This window comes from Mirounga angustirostris, unplaced genomic scaffold, assembly GCF_029215605.1.
Source record: "Mirounga angustirostris isolate CCGP_5_RB_7025 unplaced genomic scaffold, mMirAng1.0.hap1 SCAF_15, whole genome shotgun sequence".
In the NCBI taxonomy this organism is placed as follows: domain Eukaryota; kingdom Metazoa; phylum Chordata; class Mammalia; order Carnivora; family Phocidae; genus Mirounga; species Mirounga angustirostris.
Window position 1 is genome coordinate 31627938 of NW_026991723.1, and position 19860 is coordinate 31647797.

The 19860-nt window shown below is 34.4% G+C and overlaps 1 protein-coding gene across 5 annotated transcripts in view; it reads right to left on the reverse strand.

Annotated features, from left to right (window-relative positions):
* BRD10 (bromodomain containing 10) overlaps positions 1-19860 on the reverse strand; it is a 161869-nt gene that overhangs the window by 131523 nt on the left and 10486 nt on the right. For 4 of the 5 annotated variants that reach the window (XM_064579544.1, XM_064579543.1, XM_064579542.1 and 1 more), the window contains exon 2: positions 3104-3304. The exons of the other annotated variant lie outside the window; for it this stretch is intronic. In XM_064579544.1, the coding sequence (XP_064435614.1) occupies positions 3104-3304 (201 nt within the window). The remainder of the gene's footprint in view (positions 1-3103; positions 3305-19860) is intronic. 5 annotated transcript variants of the gene reach the window in all.

A 19860-nucleotide genomic window follows, 5' to 3' on the forward strand; every position in this document is an offset into this window, starting at 1 on the left:
TTATGGAACACTACATCAAAAACTAATGATGTAATGTATGGTGATTAACATAACAATAGAAAATAAATAAATACACACATACACATGCAATAGCAGACTTTCAAACCACATGAAGCAAAATCAGAACTCAGAGTATAGAGACAAAGGTCTCTACACTAAAATTAATTGTATTTCTATGTATTAGCAAGAAAAAATTGTAAATTGAATTTAAAAAATGACTTACAGTTGCATCAAAAACATGAAAATATGTATGGGTACAGTTAACCAAATATATGGAAAATGTAATCAATGAAAAGTAAAAAATGGACTGAAAGGAATTTACAATTATCCAGAAACTGATTGATATATTCCATGCAATTTCAATCAAAATTTCCTCAGATTTTTTTTTTGTGGGTGTTTATAATACGATCTAAATCACACAGATATGTGAAGATGCTAGTATAGCCTAACAATTTTGAAAACAAAAAACAAAACACAAAGCTGGAAGACTCATATTACCAAATTTCAAAGCTTACTATAAAGCTATAGTAATCAAATCAATGTATTATTAGCCTAAGGACAGACCTATAGATAAATGAAACAGACTCATAAATATATGATATGTTCAACTGACTTTCAATAAAGATGCAAATCTAATTTAGTAGGGAAAGAACAGGTTTTTTTCAACAAATGATACCGGGACAACGGACTGTCTATATGGAAAAAATAAACTTTCACCTTTACTTCAAACCACACACAAAAATTAACTTCAAATGAATCACAGACCTAACCATAAAAAATAAAATTTAGAGGAGTGCCTGGGTGGCTCAGTCAGTTATGTGTCCAACTCTTGATTTTGGCTCAGGTCATGATCTCAGGGTTGTGAGATCAAGCCCATGTGGGCTCTGTGTTGCGCACACCACCTGTTTAGGATTCTCTCTCTCCTCTCCCTCTGCCCCCACTCTCTCTCTCCCTCTCTAAATTAATAAATAAATAGAACAAAATTTAGAAATTTCTGGGAAAAAAGGGAGAAAATTCATAATCTTGGGTAAGTTAAGATTTCTTAGGTCATAAAAAGCACAAAACATTAAAACAAAGAATAAACCTGAAGTTAAAATGTTATATTTCTTAAAAAACACTGAAAATGAAAAGTCAGGCAAAAGACCAGGAGAAAATATTTGCAATACATATATATCTGACAAAGTACTGGCATCCATAATATACAACAGAATTCTTAAAATTCAATAATAAGATGCGTGGGAATGAGAAAGTGAGGATAGTGGTTTCTTCTGGGGACAATAGAGAAATCTAGGGAATCCTGTTTTAAATATGTTAATTTCTTTAAAAATTGCTGAGTAGTGAGTACGTTGAGACTTTTATTACAATTTTATTCTTTGCTTCATGTTTAAAATATTTATAATTTAAAAATTAAAAGTTAACACTAAACCCAAAGAGAAAGTTTAATTCATATTACTCCATGAAATTATCATAGTCACTAAGACATTTAGGGTGGATTTTTGCCCATATCTTATTCACCTATGTTTATTTGACATTAAACACATGGACACACAAACATGTAAAATTGAAGAAAAGAAAAAGATTCCGTTAGATTTCTAGTTTCCTACTATCCATTCCTACTTGGATGCTTAAATGTTTCCCTCATCAACTTTAAACAACTTACTAAAACGAGTTCATTGATCTTTCCTCATAGCATGGATTCAGGCTCTTCTGTTTTCTTTCTTAGTTCCATAATTTTATAAGTCAAAAGGACAGCATGTTAGTTAGGAGCACAAGCTCTAGAGCCAAAATGCCCGCCTTTAAATCTTGACTACCACTCAAAAATTGCCTGACCTTGGGCAAGTTAATTAATCTCTCTGTGCTTCAGGATAAATGTTAAATACATATAAGGTACTTTGAGCTAAACTTGGCAAATAATCATGTTCAATAAATGTTAACCATTCTTTTTTATCTTCTTATTGATGCTATAACTATTATTACAACTATGTCCTGACTTATCTTTGTCTCTTCCTTTGTTACTCCTTAGTATCAAGGAAGTACTTAGTCTTGTTACTTGTTCCCAGAACAATCTGACCTCTCTCTCCCTATTTCTGGTCATCAGTAGTGAAGATCTAGACTACTATAAGTTTTCATACAGGCCTTCCTTTTCTTCATTTTCTCTCCATTCCAATCTATTATATACTACTGTCAGATTAATCTTTATCCCTTTTCATAAAATCCCCTTTCCTTTAGCAGGAATAGCTCTATAAGGTTTTGTAGAAGGAAAAAAAAAGTATTTCACAGTGGGTTCTGAATTAATCACTAGAATAAAAAGTATGGTAGGAGGAAGTCTCAAGGTTGAGTTTTAATCATACAAACATCAAAGCAAGCTAAATTTACTACTATGAAAGTAACAAAGACATATTATAAATTGTCTCTGAGAAGCATTAGCAGTTCCCTATTACATCAGCAATCACTCCTAATAGAGTTTGAGTTTGAGATTTGATTTATTATGAAAATCACCAGTCTTTTTTGAGTAATCACCTCTCTCTTTTGTTATAAATAAAATGTTATACAAATGCCATTAATCTATGCTCCCAGGCCCTAGGAAGGTAACACTAATTAAGCACAACATTCTTTCCTGATGAGCCCAGGGTAGGGTGAGTTATCCAGAAAATTAATACCAATGGAGGAACTGGCAGAGGTGAACCTATGTGTCATTTTGAACTACATAATCTCTGGAGTTTCTCCTAACTTTAAAGGTCTGTGAATCTATTCTAAAGCTATACAAATCTATATAAAACTCTTCTAACTTAAAATTTGATAATACTTCTATTTTCATTTACAATTCATTTGATAATACTTCTAGAAATCTAGAAAGCATTCTGAAATCTTTTGTAAAAATTTGTGTTTAGCTTCAAAGTAATTTGGTTTGAAATTTAAAACTGCATTTTTAAACAAATTTCACTGTGATGTTTCATTATGAATTCAAACTTGAGTGACAATGCATTTTATAACACTACTAAAATGGGCCCAAATTTTGATATAGGCATACAAAAATTATACAGCTACTCTTTGAAAAGTAGTTCCTAGAAATTTGAAAATGACTTTTTTTTTTAACATTTACCTTTTTTCTTCTTTTGCTCTCAGCTGTTCTTCCTGTCTCAAAACTTGAACCATTATAGATTCAAAAACTCCACTTGTCAAGCCTGCCAAACTTCGTGGTGTTGACCGACGCCTTGTTGAGGTACATGCAGTTCCCTTCTCATCCTCCAATCCATAATAGCCTCTAGATGTAACTGCTATCGTTGTCTTTTCTCTCAAGTGCCTTGGAGAAGAATAAGTCAATTCATAAGGTCAAATCTTCTGGGTAAGCAATAAACCCTCTTAACCAGCATCTTAAGAATAATCTCTTTTGCTAACTATATAAAAAGTATATAGTTAAACCTTACTTAGCTATGCTCCAGAATTTTATCTGCCCTACATTAATTTCTAATTTTCCTTACCCATATCATAAAATCAGTCTGAATGACAGGCCCTTCCCTACATTTAAAAAATATATAAATCTTGGGGTGTCTGGGTGGCTCAGTCGGTTGGGCATTTAACTTCAGCTCAAGTCATGATCTTGGGATCCTGGGATCAAGCCCCAGGTCAGGCTCCCCACTCAGCAGGGAGTCTGCTCTTCCCTCTACCTCTCTCTCTGTCCGTCCCCCTGCTCATGCTCCCTCTTTCTGTCAAATAAATAAATTAAAGAAAAAAGAAATATATGAGTCTTTCACATTAAAATTAAGGATTAAAACACTATCTCTTTAATGGAAAAAAAAAGTTTATTATTTGTAAAATTAAATGCAGCTTATTTTTACATTTCTTCATATATTTCATACTACCTATCGTTGGTATAGGAAAATGCACACTACTACAAAAACATTTGGGAAGAGAAAATTCATGGTACATGAACACTTAAAGAAATTATAAACAAATGAAACATTACAATATATTAAGTACTATGATATAGAAGTGCAAATTTGGAAACCTGACTAACGTATAAAAAGAATCTAGGAATCAAGATTCCCTTTTCAATGTCACACAAATGTCTCCCTACCCTATAATATTCTATTAATGCACTAAGATACTAATCTAATACTTGAAAATACTGATTTAAAAAAAGTTTCTCAGCAGTTTGATTACCTATAAATCCCCTTAATGAATTTGAAATAATTGATTAAAACCATTTACACTGGAAAAAGAAACATTAATCTTATCAAGTTTTTAAGTCTAAATTAAAACCTGACTTCTGAACTTTTATCTGAAAAAAAAAAAAAAAAGGCTAATTATAAAAAGCATTAGGGAAAATATCTGCTCTTCTACCTCTGTAAAATATGCCAGAGCCTCTGGAGGTTTAAACATGTTTCTACAATGACAAAATCAAGTCAATACGCCATATAAGCATTCAATATGCTGGATGAATTTTATGTAAATTAAAAGTTGACCCTGTAATCAAATTTTCCTGCTTTCCTATAGGCTTTCTTTAATACAAAATAGGCTACGGTTCAATAAGACAAACTTTTATGGTATGAAATACAATCAAATGCCTTTCCATCCTGGACTTTGTTCATAATTACTCTAAGAACTTTTATAACAATCTTAGTCTCAGGCCATCTGGAGCAAGATTCTACTGAACTATGGCACTATTATGTTTTCTTTGTTATAAGGAGATAATGTTGTAACTGATTCAGCTTTAAGTAGGGCATGAACTTTTAAATTAGTTTTCAAGTAATCCTGAAGAATTTGGGCTAATCTAACCATACTGTTCAGGCTGTGATTATTTTATGCATAATAGCATAGATCTGTATGATGGCTAATTAGGCCAAAAAGAATGTGGGCCAAAAGATAATAAAATGACTGGCAATAACAGATACTGAATGGGTATACCTGGGTTCATTTTACTGGTGAACTAACTAGTTCTATAATTTTAATTACTTCCTCATCAATACTGATGGAAGAGAACATTAATGAACAATATCGCATTGAAACGTGATGACATCTCAAAGGTCACAGTATGTGCAGAGCACTAGGGATAAAAGTTGAGGGAAATAGTAAGTCACATGGCTAAATTATTATGTAAGCAAGTAAGACACTAAATTTTATCTTTTAATTTCCTCTTACAAGTAGAGAAGATGAAGTTATATAAACTACTTTTTTAAACAGTATTTCTCAGAATAAAGACCAAACAGAAATTAGTATCCTTTATTACTCATCCAAAAAAAAATGTATATACTTTGATATTTATCATTCATAATTAAAATACAAGAAGGAAAACTATGATGTCTCTTTCATTTCAAGGTGTAAAGATTAAAAAGTGTAAAGATTACACTCAGTGTTGGGGAAAATCTAGAAAAGAAAAATTTTCACAAAACATTATTGGATATGTAAAATAGGCACAGCATTTTTGGAAGTCAATTTGGTAATAATCATTAAGATTTAATGTGCGCATATCCTTTGACCCATCATGGCCCTAGGAATTTACCCTAAAGACATATCTCCACAACTGTGAGCAATCTCTCTCTCTCTCACACACACACAGAGTATTGTTATTTAAAAAAAAAAACCTGTAAACATAAATGCCCTTTTATACATAGATTAAACAATGTATACCACAACATGGAATAACATCCATCCATCAAAAGGAATTAGGAAGTCTGTATGTGCTCACTGTAAAAGACGTCCATATTACACTGCTGAATGTAAAAGTTTCTGAATATATCTTTTAACCCAAAAGTAATTATATATAAGTATATGTATATGTAAACATACATATGGCACCAAGTAGTATGTGTATTTGTGTACAAGTGCAAACTCTCACCTAGACTACTGCAATCTCTTCATGACAGGCATCCTGGCTTCTATTCTGATCTCCTTGCAGCATTCTTTTAACAGTAATCAGATCATATCATTCCCCTGCTCTGTCTCCTCCAGAGCCTTTTAGTTACACTTAAAATCCAAAGTATCTACCTCTCCAGACCTCATTTTCTACTACTTTGCTCATCATAGCTCCTTGTGTTCTGGCCACTAAAGTCTTTGTATTATTCTCAGTCACACCAACATCAACTTTGCCCTTGATCATCCTTGTCCTCATATAAGGAACTCTTCCCCCCAATATCTGTACGGCTAGGCATTATCACTTCATCCAAATCTGTTCAAATGCCAGCATACCTGATAGGATTTCCCTGACCATCATACTAGTAAAGGATCCCCTATCACTCTTTGTTCCCTTACCCACTTCTTTTTCTTCCAGTTTATCACTAAATTATATTGTATAATTATCTATTTGTTTGGTCTCACCAGAATGAGAGCTCCAGGAAGATAAGGATTTTGTTTTGTTAATGGATGTAACTTCAGAGCCTCAAACACACACACACACACACACACAAACACGCGCGCGCGAGAGAGAGCGATATTTGTAAGGATACAGACCAAGCTATTTATTTTTCATTTTAACTTTACATACATAAAATTTAGGCTGAAAAATTCCAGTCATCGATTTTCTCTATAACATGTGTTACTAACTAGTTGGGCTTTATGTATCAGAGAATAAAATGCAAAAAGATAAAAATAAGTAAGTCTCACCTCCAAATAAGAATTGTCAGATAATCAATAAACAATAAAATACACTAAAATAACTCCCTTTCTAAAATTCAAGCTTTTTTCCCTGCCTACTCAGAAAATTATTTTATAAAATCAGTCTGACAACAGTTTGAAAGTAACAGATTGCTAACTATAAGCAAAAGCTAAGCAATAGTTACAGCTGACTGGTTGAGTTTTAGTTATCCTTTTTCTTAAAAAAAAAAAAAGCACGAAAGGTCTTTTCTGTGTTAATACATTCCAAATTTCAGAATTCATAGGCTTAATTCTGTTTCAAATTATTAGAGTAAGTAGTAAAGAAAAAGTGAATTGATATAAAGCTTTATTTATGGTTAATATATGCACTAACACCGCCCCCCCCACTAAAAACAGATGTTTGAAAAGGTTTCCATTATGTGATTTTTTTGTTTTTGTTATCAAAACAATATAAATGTTCACCTATAAAAATTATATCTGCACAATTAAAACTTGGAAACATTTATCTAATCTGTTTAAAAATATTCTAAATGAAGAGTTTCAGTCTTTTTTTTTAACCCATTTACTTAAAAAAATTTTAAGTGCAACTACAGCCCTCAGGATCCCAGCAAGATAACTAAAAAGAAGGTGATGTTTAATGAAGAGACTATTCACAAATGTGTAGCCAGGGTTAAAGGAAAACTAGAAAGGGACAGTGAAGCACTCTTGGGCTAGCTAGGGAGCTGTCATCACTCTATGCCCAAAAGGGGAAAGAGAAGGGATAGTTACTGGAACAAAGAAAGCTATAATTATAAAGGGGGTCACAGAATGAAGGAGCACAGTTACTGACAATCTGTAGCCCAGCAAAGAAAAAACTGTTAGAATATCCCAACTGTCCTCCTGTCAGTGCCTCCCCCTGACCGAACCCAATCAGAAGCCAGAACACAAGGCAGACCAGTTGATGCAGTCCCTAGAAATCAACCTCCTAGGGCACAGAGCACATTGCACAAAGGTGGAGAGTAGATTTGGAGGAGTAAATGAAAATTATCCAGCAAAATAGAACCTTCATATCAGTCTTCAAGAGCAACTAATTGAAATTAGGGAAGACAACTCTTACTGGTGAATTTCAACAAAAATTTTTACCTGTTTTGAGGGGCGCCTGGGTGGCTCAGTCAGTTAAGCATCTGCCTTTGGCTCAGGTCATGATCTCAGGGTCCTGGGATTGAGCCCCCCACATTGAGCCCCACATTGGGCTCCCTGCTCAGTGGGGAGTCTGCTGCCCCTCACCCTGCTCATGCACTCTCTCTCTCCCTTGCATGCTCTCACTCAAATATTATTTAAAATAAATCTCTAAAAAAAATTTTTTTTTGCCTGTTTGATAAACATCACGATGTAGTCAGCCCAGTTTACAATGCCCTTCCATCTGGATTTATGCATCTTTATGAGCTCTGAATTACAAGTCATTAAAACCAAGTACCAAAATAAACTTAAAACAAACCTTTCAAATAGCTCTATAGCGAAGTATTAAAGCAAGATTTTCAAAACGAATGAAGTATCACAATGCCCTCACCCACACTAATGTTTTGTATCGTTAATGTTAAAACTTATTTTTAAAATACGCTTATCTCGTGTTTAAGTAGATTATAACATTTTACAATAAATAAAACTAATAGGTATAGAATATGATTAAATGATAAATAAATATAGATACATTGAGGGCACATATTCAAAATACTTTATGTTTGGGAAAACAGATCACAAAAGTTTGGAAACCACTGCTCTCAGATTCAGCTGTATCAAATACCCAAAAAAAATTTCAGAAAAAAAAAGTCTTCATGCCTACAAAAAGTATTTTTGCATTTATCAGACTGAAATTTATTTCTCACTTGATATTCTTTACGTTCTATTCTCCCAGTTGTTACTTATTCCCTCTGCATTTTTTTAAAAAAGATTATTTATTTTAGAGAAAGAGATTAAGCGTGGGGGAAGGGGCAGAGGGAGAGTCTCAAGCAGACTCCGCACTGAGCTCAGAGGCCACACGAGGCTCCATCTCACAGCCCCGAGATCACAACCTCACCAAAACCAAGAGTCCCACGCTTAACCATCTGTGCCACCTAGGCAGCCCCTCCTACCCCTCCAACATTTTTAACTCACCGCCGTCATCCAAACCTCCAATCCCTTATTTGATTGCTTCATTTGCTCTAACAAAATTCAGTCTCTTCTAGCTATTCACATAGACAAGGAGTTGGGACCCATGATGAAATTGAAATTTCTCTTATCTCTCTTCTCTCTTGACCAATTATCTGTCTCAGGCATTCCATTTCTTTCTTGCATCTCAGCCAAAAACTTTCATTCCTAATACCTCCACCACTAAATATGGCAGGAAAAATCACCACCTTGTACTGTTGCCTATGTAACCTAAACTGAGTTCAACCCCATCTAAGAGGACTTTTTGTTGTTGTTTTTATTATGATCTGTTAATCACCATACATTACATCATTAGTTTTTGATGTAGTGTTCCATGATTCATTGTTTGCATATAACACCCAGTGCTCCATTCAATACGTACCCTCTTTAATACCCATCACCAGGCTAACCCATCCCCCTGACCCCTCCCCTCTAGAACCCTCAGTTTGTTTCTCAGAGTCCATAGTCTCTCAGGGCTCGTCTCCCCTCCAATTCCACCCCCTTCATTTTTCCCTTCCTTTTTTTTTTTTTTTTTAAAAACATATAATGTATTATTTGTTTCAGAGGTACAGGTCTGTGGTTCATCAGTCTTACACAATTCACAGCGCTCACCATAGCACATACCCTCGCCAATGTCTATCACCTAGCCCCTCCCACCTTCCACCACTCCAGCAACCCTCAGTTTGTTTCCTGAGATTAAGAATTCCTCAGAGGACTTTTTAAAGGAGGTCAATTCTCTCAATGGTACTCCACAACAGCAATTTCAAAACATAATCATTATTCAAACACTTCACCCCACTACCCATCATAACTTAGTAGCTGACTTTCCCCACCACTTGTGCTTGTGTTTTTTTTTTTTTTCCTTTAATTAGGCTCCACACCCCGCATGGAGCTCAACGCAGGGCTTGAACTCACAACCCTGAGATCAAGACCTGAACTGATATCAAGAGTCAGACACTTAACCAACTCAGCCACCCAGGTGCCCAGAAAAACTGGTAGTTTTTATGGAAGAACTCCATGAGTTGTTTTATGGAAGAGCTCCCATTTCCTGTTTCTCACAGAACAAAATTATCTAAATGCTACTTTAAACTGCAGTGAAAAATGTGCTTCTCATTCTCTTACCAAAAGCTAATCCCACCACTGGTTTTCAGAATTCATATTTCATTTATTATCTTCTGCAATTTCAACCTCTACATGCTAGTTGTCTTTATCATACAAACATGTAAAAGTTTATCTTAAAAACAAACCATAACCCTAGGTGGCTCAGTCAGTTAAGCATCAGACTCTTGGTTTTATTTTTTTAAATTTTATTTTATTATGTTATATTAGTCACCATAAAACACATCATTAGTTTTTGATGTAGTGATCCACGATTCACTGTTTTCATATACCACCCAGTGCTCCATGCAGTACGTGCCCTCCTTAATACCCATCACCGGGCTAACCAATCACCCCAGCCCCCTCCCCTGTAAAACCCTCAGTTTGTTTCTCAGAGTCCATAGTCTCTCATGGTTCATCTCTCCCTCCGATTCCCCCCCTTCATTTTTCCCTTCCTTCTCCTAATGCCCTCTATGCTATTCTTTATGATCCACAAGTAAGTGAAACCATATGATAATTGACATTCTCTGCTTGACTTATTTCACTTAGCATAATTTCCTCCAGTCCCATCCATGCTGATGTAAAAGTTGGGTATTCATCCTTTCTGATGGCTGAGTAATATTTCATTGTATATATGGACCACATCTTCTTTATCCATTCATCTGTTGAAGGGCATCTCAGCTCTTTCCACAGTTTGGCTATTGCAGACATTGCTGCTATGAACACTGGGGTGCATATGGCCCTTCTTTTCACTACATCTGTGTCTTTGGGGTAAATACCCAGTAGTGCAATTGCTGGGTCATAGAGTAGCTCTATTTTTAATTTTCTGAGGCTTGGTTTTAGCTCAGGTCATGATCTCAGGGTACGAGATGGAGCCCCAAGACTGAGATTCTCTCCCTCACTGGCACTCCCCGCTTGCACATGCGCGCTCTCTAAAATAAAATTAATAGGGGCGCCTGGGTGGCTCAGTCGTTAAGCGTCTGCCTTCAGCTCAGGTCATGATCCCAGGGTCCTGGGATCGAGCCCCGCATCGGGCTCCCTGCTCCCCGGGAGGCCTGCTTCTCCCTCTCCCGCTCCCCCTGCTTGTGTTCCCTATCTCGCTGTGTCTGTCAAATAAATAAAATCTTAAAAAATAAATAAATAAATAAATAAATAATAAATAAATAAATAAAATCTTTAAATAAAAAAAAAATTCCCCTTGTAAGGAGTGACATCTAAATTCCTGGCCCATTTCATGTTTCATCCACACCCCAATCTGGCATTTGCTTGCACTTACACTACTGAAATCACAAGTCCCAAATGATCTCCTAAACTCCAAATAATATTTTTATTAAGTATTTTATTTGAATTCCACTCTAGTTAACATACACTATTCTATTAGTTTCAGGTGTACAAAATAGTGATTCAACAATTCCATATATTACTCAGTGCTCATTATCATAAGTGCACTCTATAATCCCCATCACATGTTTCACCCATTCCCCCACCCCCATTCCTCATGATAACCATCAGTTTCTTCTCTATAGTTAAGACTCTGTTTCTTAGTTTGTCTTTTTTTTTCCCTTTGCTTGTTTTGTTTCTTAAATTCCACATGAGTGAAATCACAGTATTTATCTTTTTCTGACTTATTTTGCTTACCATTGTACTCTCTAGCTTCATCCATGTCATTGCAAATGACAAGATTTCATTCGTTTTTATGGCTGAATAATATTCCATTGTAGATCTATACCACTATTTATTTATCCATCCTTCAGTTGATGGATAGTTGGGTTTCTTCCATAATTTGGCTATTGTAGATAATACTAGTATAAACATCGGGATGCATGTATCCCTTTGAATTAGTGTTCTTGTAGTCTTTGGGTAAATACCCAATAGTGCAATTACTGGATCACAGTCATTATATTTTTAACTTTTTGAGGAAACTCCATACTGTTTTCCAGAGTGGCTGCACCAGTTTGCATTCCCATCAACAGTGCACAAGTGTTCCTTTATTTACACATCCTCACCAACACTTTCTTGCATTACTGATTTTAGCCATTCTGACAGGTATGAGATATCTCATCATAGTTTTGATTCGTATTTCCCTGATGATTGGTGATGTTGAGCATCTTTTCATGTGTCTGTTGGCCATCTTGATGTCTTCTTTGGAGAAATGTCTGCTCATGTCTTCCCCAGTTTTTAAACTGCATTATTTATTTTTTTGGTGTCAAGTTTCATAAATTTTTTATATATTTCTGATACAGACCTTTTATCAGATATTTCATTTCCAAATATCTTCTCCCATTCTGTAGGTTGCCTTTCAGTTTTATTGATGAAGTTTCTTTGCTGTGCAGAGCTTTTTATTTTGATATAGTCCCAAAAGTGTATTTTTGCTTTTGTTTCATTTGCCTGAAGAGACATATCCAGGAAAAAGTTGCTACAGCTGATGTCTAAGATCTTACATTTAGGTATTTTGAATTTAGATTTAGTTTTGCATATGGTATAAGAAAGTGGTCCAGCTTCATTCTTTTGCATGTTGCTGTCCAGTTTTCCCAACACCATTTGTTGAAGAGATTGCACTTTTTCCCACTGGATATTCTTTCCTGCTTTATCGAGGATTAATTGACCATGTAAGTTTGGGTCCCTTTCTGGGTTGCCTAGTCTGTTCTGTTTGATCTATGTGTTTACTTTCATGACAGTACCATACTGTTTTGATCACTATAGCTTTCTGATATAACTTGAAATCCAGAATTGTGATGCCTCCAGCATTCCTTTTCTTTTTCAAGGTTGCTTTGGCTATTCAAGGTCTTTTGTCATTCCATACAAATTTTAGGATTCTTTGTTCCAGCTCTGTGAAAAATGTCAGTGTTATTTTGATAGGGATTGCGCTGAATCTGTAGATAGTTTTGGGTAGTATAGACATTTTAACAGTATTTGTACTTCCAATCCATGAGCCTGAATGTTCATCTCCACTTTCTTTCACCATTGTTTTATAGTTTGCAGAGTACAGGTTTTTACTTCTTTGGTTAGGTTTATTCCTAGGTATCTTATGGTTTTTGGTGAAATGGTAAATGGAACTGATGCCTTAATTTCTCTTTCTGCTGCTGCATTACTGGCATATAGAAATGCAACAGATTTCTGTATGTTGATTTTGTGTCCTGTGACTTTACTGAATTGGTCTATCAGTTCTAGTAGTTTTTCAGTGAGTCTTTTGGGTTTTCTATATGTAGTATCATTTATCTGCAAATAGTGAAAGTTTGACTTATTCCTTGCTGATCTGAATTCCTTTAATTTCTTTTCATTGTCTGATTGCTGTGGCTAGGACTTCCAGTACTATGTTGAATAGAAGTCCTGAGAGAGATATACCGTATGGTGACAAACAAAACAAAACAAAACAAAATAAAAAGAAGTCCTGAGAGTTAAGAGTTAGACATCCATGTCTTCTTCCTGACCTTAGGCAAAAAGCTCTCTTTGGAAAAATGTCTATTCATGACATCTGCCTATTTTTAATTGGATTAATCGTTTTATGGGTGTTGTTTTATAAGCTCAATGTCACTGATCATCAGGGAAATACAAATCATAAACTACAATCAGAGATCACCTCACACTTGTCAAAATGGCTAAAATCAACAACACAAGAAACAATGAGTGTTGGCGAGAATGTGGAGAAAGGGGAACCCTCTTGCACTGTTGGTGGGAAAGCAAACTGGTGTAGCCACTCTAGAAAACAGTATGGAGGTTCCTCAAAAAGTTAAAAATAGAACTACCCTACAACCCAGCAATTACACTACTACGGATTTACCCAAAGAATACAAAAATACTAATTCAAAAGGATACACACACCCCTATGTTTATACCAGCATCATCTACAATAGCCAAATTACGGAAATAGTCCAAGTGTCCATCAACTGATGAATGAACTGATGTGGGATATACATACAGGGGAATATTACTCAGACATAAAAAAGAATGAAATCTTGCCATTTGCACAAACATATATGGAGATAGTATTATGCCAAGCGAACTAAGCCAAAAAAAGACAAATACCGTATGATTTCACTCATATGTGGGATTTAAGAAACAATACAAGCAAGCAAAGAGAAAAAAAAGAGAAGCAAACCAAGAAACAGACTCTTCACTGTAGAGAACAAACTGATGGTATCAGAGAGGAGATGGGCAGGGAGGATGGATTGAATAGGTGATAGGGATTAAGGAGTACACTTGTAATGAGCACCAGGTGATGTATGGAAGTGTTGAATTACTATATTGTACACCTGAAACTAATATTACACTGTATGTTAACTGGAATTTAAATAAAAACTTTAAAAAAAAATCAATCCAAACATACCAAGAATTTAATGTATTATAAAAATGGTATAACAAAACAATGGAAAAAAATAATGCTGCAACAACTGGCTGAATGTGAAAAAAAATAAAGGTGGATTTCAACCTTACTCCTTGATCAAAACAAATTCCAAACAGATCCATTCATTTGTTCACTCATTCATTTATTCCTTCATTCAATATTAATTACTTATAGGTACTGGGTTTGGTGTTGGCAACAACTGTTAACAAGATCAACACAGGCAAGATTCCTATCCTCACCGAAAATACACAAAATGAGTAAGATACAAAAAGTGAGTAAACAACTACATATATACAAACATCAGTTCTAACTATAAGTTACACACTACAAGCTCTGGGAAAGACAGTCAAAAATTTCTCTGAGGAACTGATAGGAGGAGCCAGCCATGACAAAAACAAACCCACAAACCAAAAAAATCTTGGGGATAGAGTTTTCTAGATTCAAAAAAAGAACAAGTATCAAGGCTCTAAGGTGAGAAATGGCTTTTCAGGTACATAAAATGGTAAGCCAAACTCCTTACTATAGCTTAAGTGCCAATGAAGCACTTTAAGCAGGATAATGATTTCTCTTAATGTATGTACATTTTTAAAAGTTCACTCTGGCTGCTAAGTAGAAAATGCGACTCTAGGAGGAAAAAGCAGAATAAAGAAAACAAATGTCAGGAAACTACAACAGTATTCCAGGCAAGAGATGATAATACTTGTAATTAAGTAGTGAGAAACAGAGGAGAGAGATAGGCAAGAGTTAAAATATACTTTTAAGGAAGAGGGCTCACAACTGGTTAATATGCTTAATATGAGAAATAAATGAAAAGGAAGAATCAATGAAAAAAGCTAGTTTTTTGGCCAGAACAACTTGGTAGACAGTGGAGTAATTTATTCAGAAGGTAAGAATAGGCTTAGAAAAGCAAAACAAAACAAACTACAAGTTCAGTTTTGCACATGTTAAAATTTGAGATGGCTATTAGACACCCAGTTGAAGAAAAGAAAATAGTAACAGCAGTAGTTTCTTAAGTAAGTATAACTAGACTATACATGGACTTTGTTTAGCTATACAGTGATTAGTGTATGTTTTAGTAGTTTATTAATTTAAAAAATATGTACATCTGGTGGCAAAAATTTTACTGTATGTAGGTAATACATACACTAAAAAAATGTCTCCTCTCACCTGTCCCTTGCTCCTCTACTATTAAGAAGCCATCAGTGATGCCATGGGGAGTTTGTGAGATTTATAGTAAGAATAGATCTTAAAAATATATTTCTGATGGCTTTAACCTACTTGTTAACGAGTTAGGCTAAATTTACTGAAGGTGGTCTGTCATTTTCTGTTGGTAGCCAAACAAAACAAAAGACAGCTAATCTATATGGCAAAAAAAAAATTGTTTAGAAGAAAAAACTACAGGGTCAAAAACCAAACCAAACCAAACCAAAAACCACATTACAAGATCTTACTGTTGTTATCCTGTTAGTGTAGTCTCATATGTAACAACATTCACATGTAACATTTGATTAACAAGTAAAATCAAATCTAATAGGTGATAAGAGGGATATAAAACTGTAGATATGGCAAATCCAAATTTTGTATTGAAATTTAATGTGTGAGTAAATAATATATATGATGTAGATAAGAATGCTACCAAATGATTATCTCTGTCTGATGGGATGGGTGGTTTTTTATTTTAATTTTCTGACAATTTTCTATTTTATCCAAATCTTCTTCAAAGAGCATGTTAGGCAGATTTATATCATATGGAAAGAAATTAATAAATTTTAATTAGTAGAAAAAAGATTTAACTGCTATTAAAAAATTAAAATAGATCTCAGTTATTCTATAGTCTATACATTCTTGCCATGATACTTGTTTTTTTTTTAAGATTATTTACTGGACAAAGAGGGAGGGGGAGAGAGAGAGAGAGAGAGCACACAAGCAGGGGGAATGGCAGGCGGAGGGAAAGGGAGAAGTAGGCTCCCCTCTGAGCAGGGAGCCTGATGTGGGGCTCCATCCCAGGACCCTGGGATCATGACCTGAGCCAAAGGCAGATGCTTAACCGACTGAGCCACCCAGGCACCCGCCATGATACCTGTTTTAAAATAAGACTTAAATATAACTAATAACCTTTGGCTTAAATCTCACCACCAACCAAATTCCCTATCGTGGAATTAGTAATTAGAGGAAATTACTAAAGTACTGGCAATTGCACCATAATCAGGGATTCAGATAAACTGGAGGATATCAATGGTTCTCCCACTTGTTCAGTATTCTGTGGATCATCATGAATATTGTCATATTTAATTGTTTCTTAAAGTCTTTTATTTAAACTGTTATTTGTGATTATGTTCTTATAATTACATTATACATACAGATTTGGTATAAAAACCAAATTGTCAAAATAACCATAACCAGCTAATACTGTCAATATGTGTTTGCAATTTATTAATTATATTTGCCATATTCTTTTTTTTTCTTTGCTTACTGGCAAACAAAATTGTTAAAAATATCTTGGTAGATAGAATAACTTAAATTGGTAGAATTCTGTATTGTACATAATTTTTTTTTCTCTTGTGAAGTGGGAGAAGACTGAAATTATTCAATTAAAGAAACCACCCACGTCCAACCTAACATTATTCAGATATTTAAATATAGCATCTTATCTAAATTATTTGGCAAAAAGAGTGCTGTCTTTCTCTTCTTTCTAGCATTACTCTTGGATTTCTGCTTAATGTAAAACAATTTTTTCCAGATATATTTCTATATAATCCTCCACCAAATCTGCGACTTAAGAGAAATAAAGTCAAATGCAAAATTAAAATTAAGAGAAGCTGAAAATAAAGGTACAGAAAAAGATCAAATTGATATAAATTTTCTTTTCTAATTCATGTCATATAAATGTCCCTTGTAATTCTCTAGCTTAAAAGCTTTTAATAACTAATTTGGAATATCAAACTCTTTATTAGCATAGCATATTAGGCCCTATGTGATCTGGCTCCATGATCTGCTCCCCGCCCCGTAACACCGGTCACTACTTTTCTATATATGACTACACTCTAGCCAAACTACTCTTTAGCTATATACAGTGGTTTTTTTGCCTTTGCACTTTTGAATATTCTATTCTTGTTGCCTGAATGACCTTTACATCAACTTAGTTTATCAATTCCTATCTTTCCATATTCATCTTTGAATCCCTCTACCGTGCCTTATCAAATAACAAGCAATGTAAATACATGCTGAATATAATTAACTGTCTTATTACATAAACCACACACTACTTTCTATTATGCTTTTAAATACTGTATCCATCCTTTAAGGGAAGATATGGTTATCTGCATTAAACTTAACCATTATCTATTGAGCTTCTCCGCACTTGAAGAGCCAACTTCTAGCTATACAAAAATGTGTAAGACAATCTTAAAATTTAATGAGTCAAATATATATATGCAAACAGACAACTTCAATATCATGGTATTCAAGAACTTCAATACAAACCATATGAATCTGAAAGGTGTATCCTGTAAGAATAGAGAAGTACACCTAACCCATGCTGAAAAGAAGAGGAAGGAAGAGATGGGCAAAGAAGTTTTCTTGAGATGACAACTGTGTTGTGTCTTTAAAAACAAGCAGGAGGGCGCCTGGGTGGCTCAGTTGGTTAAGCGACTGCCTTCGGCTCAGGTCATGATCCTGGAGTCCCGGGATCGAGTCCCGCATCGGGCTCCCTGCTCGGCGGGGAGTCTGCTTCTCCCTCTGACCCTACCCCCTCTCATGTGCTCTCTCTCATTCTCTCTCTCTCAAATAAATAAATAAAATCTTAAAAAATAATAATAATAAAAAATAAAAATAAAAACAAGCAGGAATTTTGACTTGATGTAACGGAGTATTTCATTCGATCTTTTTTTCATATGCTCATCTATTTCATTAATTCAAGAATTACTAAACAACTATTATGTATGCCCTAGACCCTGAAGATGCAATGGTAGATAAAACATATTTTCTGCCCTCTTGGAAAGCACAATAAGATAGAGAGCCAGATACACCCTAACATAATTTTCTTACATGCTATAAACAGATGCAAAACTAAGAATCACAAAGTACAGGGAAAAAAGCAATTAATTCTGTATCAGGCTTCAGAAAAACTAAAATATACACCTCCCTAGAAAAACTAAAATATCCACACAAACACACATACTCTTTTGTATACTGTATGGAGGGAGGGGGGTGTGCAGAATTCCAGTTAAAAAATTTCAAATTTTATAAAGACTTGGAACTCATACTGAATTACAAAAGGAGAAACACAAAATTTAAAAATTAACCAAAAGGATACAAGGTCAACTAATATAATACTTTATCTGATATAGTGCAGAGCAATTGCTCCCTAAGATCAAATGAGAAACACAAAGAATAGCATTCATGTCCAAAGCTGATATATAAGATCATACAAACAGGTTTAAATGGATGCAAACAGATGAGAATAATAAAAATATTGATGTTACTTTATATTAACATATCATAATATTAGCCCAATGTAGTAAAAGGAAGTACTCCTAGAATTAATCCTTTAATATAATTCTAAGTTAAAATCAATTTTCTCCAATTATATATAAAGTAGTTTGCTCTGGAAATTACTTTCATGTTCTAAACTCCACTAGAGGAAGAAACTGAGAAAAAATTACTTATATAAAGTTCAATAGACAAATTTTAACTGAAGAAAAAAACCCCAAAAACCTTATAAAATCACTACTCATTACTCCTTTAACAAATTCAGCAAAATTACATTATGCCATCATGCTAAATCTAATAATTCATAATTGATTTAAAAGGCAAAACTAGACACTGATAAACTCATAGATTACCTCTTGACCCTCGCCTCCAAAAAACATTGATTCTAAATTTGATAGAGCTTCCAGAACTACCAATTTACAGGAAATACAGAGGACAAAAGAATGGAACGCTATCAGTAAAACCCAAGACTAGAAGACTCCAAATAACCTAGTTTCTTCAACAAAATAAATGCAAGAATGAAGTGCAGGAGTGGGAGAGAAGGAGAGAGAGAAGTAAGAAAGAGGAATCTATAAATTAAGAGACATATGAACCAATCACTATGTGTGGACTTATTTGGATCATGTTCAAACAATATAAAAATTTAAAAATTGTAATTTTTGAAACAATTGGAAATGTGAACAGTGGATTTTTGTTATTAAGAAATTTGTTTTTTTATGGTACTGTAGTTACATTTTAAATGAAAGAGTTCTCATCTCTCAGAGTTACAAACTGAAGCATTTACAGAAAAATCTGTTGTCAATGACTTACTTCAAAATAATATAGAAGGGAGGTATACGGAAAGTATGGATGGGGTAGAACCAGCTATGAATAAATATTATAGGGGAATGAGTAATAGGCATGTGAGGGTTCAAATATTGTTTTGCTTTCATGCATATTAGAAATACTCTAATAAAAGGTTTTAAAACAATGTAAAAAAATCTAAAAATAGAAATTGCTTTGTGTAATATTCTGCGACAAACTCATGACTTTCAAAGTCTCTCTGTTCTTCTTCAGAGGAGTAATACACCTAATATCATCTCCTCACCCCATCCCCAACACACTCACTTTTTACCAGTTAGTTCTGCAAACTATTCCACATGAAAACATGAGTATGGGACTCTCCT